At 39.4% G+C, this 11507-nt stretch overlaps 1 protein-coding gene across 1 annotated transcript; it reads right to left on the bottom strand.

Annotated features, from left to right (window-relative positions):
- Positions 1–3769: 3769 nt before the first annotated feature.
- Trxr1 (Thioredoxin reductase 1) lies at positions 3770–10792 on the bottom strand. Its single transcript, XM_067157311.2, has one exon. It carries the CDS (start codon positions 10612–10614, stop codon positions 9022–9024), a length of 1593 nt encoding a protein of 530 aa, XP_067013412.2. The 5' UTR covers positions 10615–10792; the 3' UTR covers positions 3770–9021.
- Between the last annotated feature and the right edge of the window lie 715 nt (positions 10793–11507).

The raw sequence follows: 11507 nt of genomic DNA, 5'->3' as shown, positions 1-11507 counted from the left end.
TAACAGGTCATCAGCCCCTAATGGTACTAATCACGGCTAAAACAGAACCATAGCGTTCCTCACATAAAGGTACTACTCGCAAGCAAGGTAGACCCATGGTGTTCCTCACATAGGTAAATGCAGACTCATGGTGGTAGGGTAATGCAGACTTATGGTGGTACTAATCAAAGGTAATGTAGACTCATGGTATACTACACGTAATGGCACAACTCACAGACCCGTAGTGTTCCTCACATAAGGGTACTACTCACGAGCAAGGTAGACCCATGGTGTTCCTCGCACGGTGGTACTATGGGAATTAATTGAGAGATGTTCCACCATTCAACACAACGTATAAAACATGACATTTATTCCCTTGGAATCATCATCAGTTTGCGATAAATAAATAAAAAATCGAAGGATCCTAATAACAATCAACATGAAAACTGCCTTAAATACACTTACAATCATTGACATAAAATACATATGACCATAAAACATATTACTATTTACAGAAAGTTCTTGGAACAGGTCTCACATAACTGCAAGCATCGGCACTTCAAAAGATCGTCATATTTAATACAGGTTTTTACCATCCACCAACATTTCAACTCAGAACATCTGAAAATTTTAACATATGTCCTTTATAACCACTGTAATAAGAACCTAACAGTATTCTGCAACTTCAAGTTTTTACACATGTTCCTAAAGCTCTGTTCAACAGTGTACAAATGCACTCGAATTATCTGTGACCTAAATCCAATAAATGTCATGTTTTATACATTGTGTTGAACGGTGGAACATCCCTCAATTAATTCCCATTATATAAGTTATACGTCAACACGGAAATAAAAATCATAACTTATGGTGGTACTAATCGCAAGTAGTCTCGTGGTTTTAATTTCATCATCCCTAGGTCGACCCTTCTGACAGGCAGGGGACACTGTGGATGCATTCTTCGTCTGCGTCCCCCACCCACAGAGGTTAAGGCACAGAGCTATGAGAGCGTAATGTCTTAGAATGTCTGGTGATGGAAACTTCAACTAGTATTAGGAGCACGTGATTCCTTTTTTGAGCAAGAAGCACTCACGACAGGTTCTTTTGTCCTGGAGCAAGCAGAATTACTACATAACGACATTGGAGATGATACATGCCATGCGATACAATATAGAATATTATGAGAGTAGGCATGAATCGTATATTAAACGTTGTGATGGGCAGTCTGAGACGAAGTCTCGAGATTTCTCGAGACTAGCACAGGCACTATTTCTCGCGAGAAATTTCGAGAGATCTCGAGAGTGTTGTCCCCGCATTGTGTGGCGAGCAGCGTGTCGTACGCCTACAGGTAGTCGGAGCTGAATGTTGTTTGTGCAGAGTATGCGAATAGCCCACCACGGGCCTTCTCAATTTCGTAAATACGTGTCAACAAGCGACTAGGGCGTTCATTTCTACAGAGGTCTATTTTGACGCAGTATAACCTAATTATAAAGGGTACGTATTCTGGCATTGTATGCACTGGTAGGTACACGAATGAGTGGTTTAAGTACAAAACCTGACTAATACTGTAGGTACATGTACCTGGATATTAGAGGCGTGCATTATTCGAACTCGAGACGAGGCCAGATGCGCCTTGCTGCATATGCAACCATCATTACGCACGAGTGGAATGTGTAATCTAAAATGCTTCAGTTTGCTTCATTTCTTTCGACAGGTAGTTGTACATCGTTATCAGACCCCGCATTCAATAACATATGACCACTGCTTGTGTTTACTGATATTTTCATGACGAAGGAAATAATTCATTACAATGTTATAGAGTATTCACGTCATAATTAGGTACTTCGATATATGACTGTGCAATGTGAAATTGTGTCGAGTTGTACACGACAACTTGAAGACGATGTCCGAAACGCAACGTAAGTCGTGGATGTCTGTTATTTTGAAGAGATGTCACATAGCACAGCCCGCTGTGTTGCTTATTCAAAAGTAAAATACATCGGGCGAAATACTTCTGGGATGATCCAGCACTTACAAACGCATAATATCAATGATGAGGAATAGTCACAAAACACCTCTGGCTCGGTCTGAATCACAAGAAGCTACCCTGCTGACGATTGTGAGGCATCCAGGTAGGTTTACATCCTAATAACAGTTATTAACAAATTACACGGGTTATTCAGCTAAAAAGTCCACCTGACATAACTCGTGAACATTTTAAGATACTGGCATTCTGTATTCACTTTCGTTAATGGTATCGAGGAGCTCATAGTTCAACATGCAGTGCTTTCCCCTGCTGAAAGAATCAGAGCAAAGTCGGGCATTTTAGATTACACATTTCACTCATGTGTAATGGGGGTTGCATATGTAGCAAAGCTCATCTTTCCCAGTCTCAGGTTCGAATAATGCACGCCTCTAGTATTCAAGTAGGTGTACATTCTATCTAAAGTTATTCACAAATTATGCAGGGTTATTCAGCTAAGATGTCCAACCCAAGTAAGTCGTGAACAGTTTAAGATACTGACATTCTGTTTTTACTTTCGTTAATGGTATTAAGGGATTCATAGTTAAACATGCAGTACTTTTCCAGGCTTTTGACAAAAGGTATTGGCTCACACGTTTTCATATCAGAACGTAATTTCATGCAATAACTGCCAATGATATACTATCAAGTTTACAGTCTTAGTTACTGGTATGTCGCACAGCTTGCACTACAGGAGGATCGATCTCAAGATTCTCGCGAGAGTCTAGAGATCTGCAATGTCAGTCTCGAGAGACTCGAGCAAGAGCGTTGCCCATCACTAGTTAAACCAAATGATGTCTTTAAAACCCTCCAAGAATTCAAGGAACAGCACTACAGATTCACGGTAGTTCATTGTCAATCCACAAGCCATTAGCGATCAGCACGCTGAGAATAGCATTAGGCGAGATATACTAAAAATGTTCAGAATCAGGTTATTTTTGCAAGAAATATTACTGGGATGTGGAAGGAAGATTAAAAAATCAGGATGTTATATACAAAAATTTGTAATATACAACAAAAAGTTACTAATTAATAAACACATTTATCACAGCATTAAATGTTTATACAGTAGATTCCCTCTAGTTCGGCCACCTCAGGACCGGACCCCAGGGCAGACTAACTGACAACAGGCGATAAATACTAATATTTAGCTTAAATCAAATACAGTACATAAATAAAGAACGAATTATAAGACAAGTAGTAATAATGTCTTTACCAAGTGTGCTCACCTGAAATGAGCTGATGTCTTTATGATGTTTCCATGCACTATTGAAGTTTCACTCGCAAAGAGAGATGAACACTTGTGGTGGAAAATTAAACACAGAAAAACATATTACAAAAAATTAGAATTTAATTTGTAAAGGAACACTTCATACAACTCTCACAGACTGTTGTAAACAAAAGTATAGTACTGTGTCAAACTCTGCAGAATTCAAAAAAAAGTTATTTTTTCTTGTTTTTTGTGTCAATTGCCGTTTTCTAGAAGCAAAATCACACTACTTTTTTTTTTTTTTATATAAACATTACATCTACTGCTGTTGCTTTTGTTTGCTGTTCGAAATAAGTCATTACCGATTGTAAAGCTGCACTTCGCTCAGCGCTACTCATGTTTTTCCTCTTCACTCAAGGACAAGTGCCGGCCGGACTTCCTGGCAGCCGAACTAGAGGGAGTATACTGTAATTCTATAATGAATGCAAGAACAGCCATGGAGGACCAGAGAAGGAGGTTGGGACTTATTCCTACAAGTCAAGGAAAGAGAAACTACAAAAAATTTTTGAAGACAAATTTAATCCAAAAAGCAATTTGTAACATTCACCGGAGATACAAGCAATCAACAAGAACAAGAATCAATTTCAAAACAAAATAACTAAAATATCACTTGTGTATCTTGTATTGCTTTAACAAGAACATTAAGGGAATCCAAACTCTGACATTAATACAAGAAAGAATACACAGACAAGCTTGCAGGATATTTTTAACATGGCATAACAAGTTAACATACTATGACTATGCTTTTCATAGGCCAACTTGACAAAGACAAAATGTACTAATTCTTTAAAAATAGCTTGCATTGCAAGTGGTTGAGCTAAACGCTGGGCATATTTCTGATCAGCACAAAGAGGGCTGCGCAACATGTTTCCATAAAACTACTCCATCTTCTTGTGATGACCAGAGCAAGACCCTATATAATGCACCAGGGAATTTTCTCTGCAGTGGGCTGCTAGCGGCAGAAGCAGCAGCGACATTGGCACGGCCATAGTCTCGGGAAGGCTAGTAAACAGCGTGTAGTGAAATGCGTTTACACAAAATACCGGTGGTAATGTTCACTACTGAAGAGCGAGCACTGCTGGCAGAACACGTTCTTTTGTGAAAATTATATGAATTTTGAGGGAAACGTGAAACTGAAATTTCATATGCATCTTCCGAATCACAATACTGCGAGTCAATTTTGTGCAACCGGTTCAGCTGTAAAATGTAAACTCATCTCAAGGGGCTTTTTTCAGGCATACTTCCGATGGAGGGAAGCTGCATTTACCATTTCAATCTGCAAATCTTATATTTCTGGCAGTACCAGCAATCGAACCCAAGCCTCTGAGGATGGCAGTTATTTGCACTCTACAGTTGATGGCTGTTTATTATTAATTATGCATTACACAGGAAACATTAAAGAAAGTATTTGACAATGTGTGTAAACCAGCTGTGGGCAAGATTCACACCCTAATGCATCCCCAGGTTTGGGTGTATGCCAGCAATCACAGCAGCTGTGGGTTTGTGGTAAAATCAGAATAAAGAAACCAATTGCACTTTCATAGCCTTTGTAAGTAACGGCTGGTATGTGCCCCACCAGCCAAGAAACTATTATTGAACGGTTTTAATGCACCGACGCTTTAAATGATGTGTTCAGTTTTGGTACCAGGCGCAACATGCAGCTAGTGGGGACAGGGTTTTCATCTGATGCGTAATGTGTTTCCCCTGGCTTTCTCGCCGGTCAAGCTGGACCTCTGCCCTTCTCTGTCGACTCTTTCTTGGGTAAGTTTCGTTCCACACAGAACGGGGTATGTGGGCATTGACAAAGACAGCCTGCTAAACGGAAATCCACAACAGCTTGTCGTGCAGAGTACAACATCTGTTTGAAATGTGTTGCAAATCTGTCATCTGAGACGTGTGCTACGTAGGTAATGAAATCAGTCAATATCCTATTACATATTATTGAGTGTGGTATACTTAAAATTTAATCTCTCCTATGGAGTGTGCAGATATATACAACATTCAAACAGATGTACTCACAAGTTTCATTAACTTATAGCCGACATACATAAAATTTGTAGTTCTTCTAAAACATAGAATTCTGTGAGTAATATTTTAAATGGACCATTTCAGGCAACTGTCCCTAAGTGAAAAGACTTAAAACTGAAATAAGTGGAGCAAGCTGGAAGTTATATACTGATGATGATGATGAATATAAATGTTCTACATGTTAGGCCCCTTTAAACAACAACAATCATCATCATCATCATCATCATCAATATAAAGGGCACGAATAATGGCATAGATCCCAGCAACAGAACACAAATGCTTGTGTGGCTGTGATCCAAGGAATGCCCTTTTCTGTTTCCTCTGCACGTTATTCGGACTTGAATGAAAAGTGGAGTAAAAAGTCTCATATACTTGAAAGAAAAATTTAAAAACACTTAAGTTCCTCCCAACGTATTAATTAATGCACAAAATATATTGAATATAGTGACCCAACTGGGTTTTGCTTACCACCAATCTATTAACAAACATGATTAGGAGAGGAAAAAACAGGGTATGTATTTGTTTACTAGTGTGTGTTTAGTAACAATGTCAATTTGTGAAAAAGTAGTGTCCCTCGGCCAGTTCCTCTGAGCAGACGCTTCCAAATCTGATGACAAAAAATAATATTACGTATTTTATAACAACACTGCCTGTATTCACTCTTTTCAGCAAAACAAAGAACAATGTGACATCTGAACTTACAACGTACTGTAGGTTTAGAACAAGGGTTTGTGACAAAGTAAACTGCATGGAGTTGCGCAGACTGAAGTCCGCTAAACCCACACATTGCCGGCACTTCGTCAAATTCACAACGGAAAAGCACTCTTCATACATTCATGGAAGCGAATGGGAAAGAACTTTAGCAACTTGCCTGTACAGTAAAGTGTTGAAGTATTTTATAAAAATTGTATGCATTTCAAGATTGCAGACACATCCTTATTATACTGCAGATCTATCAGATCAAGCTGGAAGAAATGGGAAACGTTCTCAGCCAAACACGAGAAGGATCTGATAAACAAATTAAAGTTAGTCTTGAGCCCTTCAATGTATTGAAACCTCCTTAAAAACAGAATGGCTCCAAGGATGGCAAGGCTGTCACTCAAGCAGGTTGCTAGTATCTCAGCCCCACACCTACATTCCCCTCACAGGAGCGCTGTTTGGCTAGGGCTGGTGTTAACGAGTACAACACTTCCAGCATCTATTATGATTGTAGTAAGTACACCAATTATGTTTTGCTTAGTGCTACCAAAAAGTGTCTGGCCAGCGTTACCCGTTACGGGATGGAATAGAACATACAGCCAGTGAGTCAACGCCGAGTGTTGGGCGGCAGTAAATAACTCAATTCTCTAACAGGAGTTTCGGGTGGAGGAGCTGGTGCTGGTTACCCAGTGGAGGAAATGCAACAGAAATCCAGCAAACAGCATTAGGTGTGCCTTCGTTGAAACCTGGCAGTTAGGTGTAAAATGTCTTTGGGTGTGGTGAGCCCTCTGTAATAATGGCCTATATGAAGCATCAAAGTGAATCAAGACAAAGAGCCAACAAGTACCGCAGATAAGATGCGCATCTCTAGTGTCTCCACGGGGGTGTAAGAAGTGGATGAAGGTTAGTGATCCACTGCCCGACTCAGGAATTCCCTGCATAAAGGCGATGCAAGAAGACTACCATGCCACGAAACAACTCCAGCTACCAGTGTGGAGATGCTATGAAGAAACTTCCCTGGTGCACATTGTGTAGTGAACATGAAATCTGCTCAGTTTTATCATTTATAAAAGCTGATTATATATCTCGTAGAATGTTAATAGTGAAGGAATTAAAATTCTGTCTTGATTTTCAAAAGTAAATTGTGCTGAAGTAATTCATCAATTGCAACAGAACATGCAGAATTCTGTCACTTCGACAGCGAGAACTGTACCCATTTTACAGAATACCGTATGTTGTTTTATCTTAATGTTAAGTTAGTTTTCAAAGTGCTAATGTAACAATCAGCACTTTAACAGCAAATAATAGCTATGAGATGGCAGGGTAAGTTGACGTGTGTTGGACACTACAACTGACATTTCTATTACATTACTTCAATTACCTTTAGAAATAACATAATTAATGCCAAGATAGCTGGCAATCTCTGTTCGTTACCAGAAGTCGCTCACTGAAACCTAATAATCAAAAATATGCCCACCACTAAAAGAAATGACAGACAGCTTTTTATAACGAAAATTGTCACAATAATGCAAATGCTGATCACGTTGCATCACATCTACAACAGAAATTCCCAGGCCTACTTTTACTGAAATATTAGCTAGCAATTTTTGTGACAAATCACCAATGAAGCCAAGACCATAACATTAATATTAACAGTTGTATTACATTATCACACATTTTGTATTTCATGTTTGGCATAAAGAAAAACTTAGGGTTATGTCACTAAGAATTGAAAAATGTGAATATTAAATAAAAAAAGTCATTTTTTCTGAATTTTAACAATCTTAAATACCATGCTGCAGACATTTACACACACACACACACACACACTGTTGTTCTCATAAAACGCTTGATACAATCTCTAATGGAAGCACCACTGCTGATATTTTAACAGCCTCTCGTAACACAGAAGAGTCGGTAACACCTATTAACTGTTCCAACATTGCCAGAACTAAAACTCTGTAATGGTAATCTCTGAAAGTACCTACCGTGTAATATTTGTGAACGAGTGGTTTACTCTGGTAGCACATATGGCAACATACAACTAAACAAGAAGTCACCAGGAAAGTAATGGGCTTTCATTCTCTGCTCTTGCTGTAAAAAAAGACAAGACTACGTGCAGACAGGACCACATGAATCCAGTGCCTTGGCATAGACATTACATCTGGCAAGCTTTCATTTGAAAAATTTACATGAAACATAACGGTAAACTTAACCTTATTTTAATGTCTTATAACACACATTCACATTCTCTTTTAGCGCATATTTAAATCAGAATTGGTGTTTATCGTAATTCCATCATCAACTGTATTAACCCAAACACCAAATTATATCTTCAGTGGTTCTTACAAGATGACTTTACCCATCAGCCTGAAAAATTGCAAAAATCCAGAATTGCTCAGAAAGAACTGAAAAATTCAAATATTAAGTCCTCAGCATGTGACCAACATCTCTACTTTCTTTTTTAATTAGTCTAACACTATAAAATAAAAGCTTAAGGAAATTGGATCTAGCAATATGAAACTCAGACTTTTATCAACCTGAAAATTTATCAAGGTCTCAAATTGCTGAAAAGGAACTGAAATATGGAAATATTTAGTTTTCAGTAGGCCTATGTGACCAACACCCTTCTTTTTTGTAACATTACCACTACAAAATAAAAGCTTAAGAACAAAATGCGTTACCAACTCCTTCGATGACAATCCACCTCATATTGCCAAAAATAATGTTTTTATTAAAAGCAGGTAAGATGGCAGAATACTACCGGCTCTATAAACACTGATAACCAAGGAATGTGTAAAATAAGTTCCACAAATGTATAATGATAAGCAATACACAACACTTGCTCTGAACACAAACAACTCTCCAAAGATGTAATAATCCTAGCAAATCTCTTTCATATCCGAATCAACAAACATTTAGACATAAAACATTCGACAACAATGATGATCGCAACTCTACAGCTTCAGTGAATCAAAAACTGCACAATAACAAGTTCTCTCTTCACTAGCTAGAATGGAGATACCTAACTGCAACAACTCTGGGGTTTAGGATCTAAACCTGAACGTTTAGTTACACGAATTCTAGTAAACTCCTCTGCTACAGTAGGGTGTATGCCTACAGTATTCTTCAAAGCTTTGTATGTAAGACCACACTTCATTGCAGCAGCAAAACCTTGAATGACTTCACCCGCATTTGGGCCTAAGAAATGCATTCCCAAGATCTTCTGTGGCTCGCATCTCTCACAGACAACTTTGACAAAACAGCGAGATGGATCTCGCTGGGGAACAAAGAACTCTGTTGGCTTGTAATAAGCATGATACACCTCCACATTGTCCTCCCCACATTTCTGCATCGCAGTTTCTTCACTCATACCTACAGTCCCATACTCTAACGGAGTGAAGACAGTCGTTGCCACATTAGTATAGTCCATGCATTCACTTCCACCACTGTAGAGACGATGTGCAAGTAACCTACCAGCATGAATAGCAACAGGCGTCAGTTCTGGTTTATCCTGGATAACATCCCCTATGGCGAAGATATCCGATGCAGTAGTCTCTTCATTTTCGGTATATATCTTCCCAGATTCTTTGTCATATTTCACTCCAACCTTATCAAGATTAAGATCCTGTGTTGTAGCTCGACGACCAGTGGCAAAGAGGACAGTGTCGTATACATCACAGCCAGTTGTTGAATCCTTCACATTACGCCAGTGCACGGTTAATCTTCCATCTTCGTTTTTAACAACTTTCTCTGGAACAGTAGTATGCAAGAACTTGACACCCCTCTCCTGCATTTCTTCACACACCATCCTGGCCATCTCTTGATCGAATCCTCGCAGAGGTACAGATCGAATCATAACAGTGGCCTCATAACCCAATCCATTCAGAAATCCAGCACATTCCAGACCAATATAACCAGCTCCCACCACCATGGTTTTACATGGAGGTGACGACAAACTGAATAGATCATCACTAGTAATCCCGTACTCTACTGCACCAGGTATATCCGGGTATCGGGGACGACCTCCAACTGCTATGACAATTTTATTGCCTTTAAAACACTTCACTTGGCCAGAATTCAAGCAGGCTGCTACGATATTCTTGTCTTGGAAGAAGCCAGATCCATTTACGTATTTAACCTTTTTGTCCCTCAATTCCACTCTTGTTACCCAATTAACAGATTTGATGTGGTCTTGTACAGCACCAACCAATTTAGCCCAATCGTGAGTTATAACCTGTTTTTCGGGTACATTCCACCCAAAATGCCTTGCATCATCAATAGCTTCTCCCAAGAGAGCAGCCTGATGCATTAATTTCTTCGGTATACAACCGACATTGACACATGTTCCTCCTATACCCCATTTCGTTCCGAGGGGGGTCGGTTTTACGTAATCCAAGACTACTACCTTAGCTCCCAACTGCGCTGCTTCTTTAGCACAGGCTAATCCACCTGATCCACCACCGATCACAATAAGATCAAATTCCTCCACTTCGTCTCCAGGGCCTGACGATGACATTCTCACTGGAATAAAATTTAACCTTTGAGCGTACAAACTTGTGCCGACAACGCGCCGAAATCCACTCAGCAGCCAACTCCCTCCGCACCTAAGTGCCATGACATAGCAAAGAAGAAATGATGGTCCAGAGATCACAGAGTACTCAACGTGTGAACGTATTCACAACCGCTATCTCTAGAGCTTTTATACACACTTCGTCATCCTGCTGTATATAGTAGATACCGTACTTCTTTCTTTCTTCTTAAGGGATTTTTGGACTTCGCAAAGCGATACGTCTAGTCACTGGATGGGACAAATGACACAACGCACATATATATACAAATCAATCGACATGACTAAGTGTTTCGCTATAACCATAGATTATATGAAATAGCTCGTCATATTTGGCTCTGTCATTGGGCGGAGCACGATAATTAAAGTACTTTTTATACTTTCGTTCTGACGAGATGTAGAGTTAGATTCGTAATCTCTGAGAATTCCTTATCTCTAATTTTGTAATTCACAAGCAGACTTAGTCGGAGGTAAGTCTGCGCAAACCAGTCTCTTCAGACATGTCTCTGTGTGTGTGTATGGCCGATACGTCTGTCGACAAAATGTCTGCAGGCAAGTCTCTGACATTCCGGCGCTGCTTGAATTCAGATGGAGACTTTGCGACGAAATCGCTATCTCAGAGTTGCGGCAATAAATGTAAACGTGGTAACCTACAAATATGAAAACTGAAATCATTTTTTGCGCGTCTTCTTCGTGCAGAGTGCTACAATATGTCCAAATAACAACTCATCTTCTATACCGACTATCTAATTAATTTCAATCCGTATATATTTTTCAACCATCCGAAATGCTTAATCTTAAAAGAAAACAGCTGAACGCGTCGTATTCAACCTCCTCGGTAAATAATCATTTAGTCTGAACGTGTGTGGGGCAAATACAGTAGAGACAATACGCGACACTTAGCGAGATATCGAGGGACAGCTATTGGAACTCACTCTAGC

Source organism: Anabrus simplex, chromosome 13 (assembly GCF_040414725.1).
Source record: "Anabrus simplex isolate iqAnaSimp1 chromosome 13, ASM4041472v1, whole genome shotgun sequence".
NCBI lineage: Eukaryota > Metazoa > Arthropoda > Insecta > Orthoptera > Tettigoniidae > Anabrus > Anabrus simplex.
Note: the sequence above shows the minus strand (reverse complement) of the source record. Positions and strands in the feature narration are given on the sequence as shown.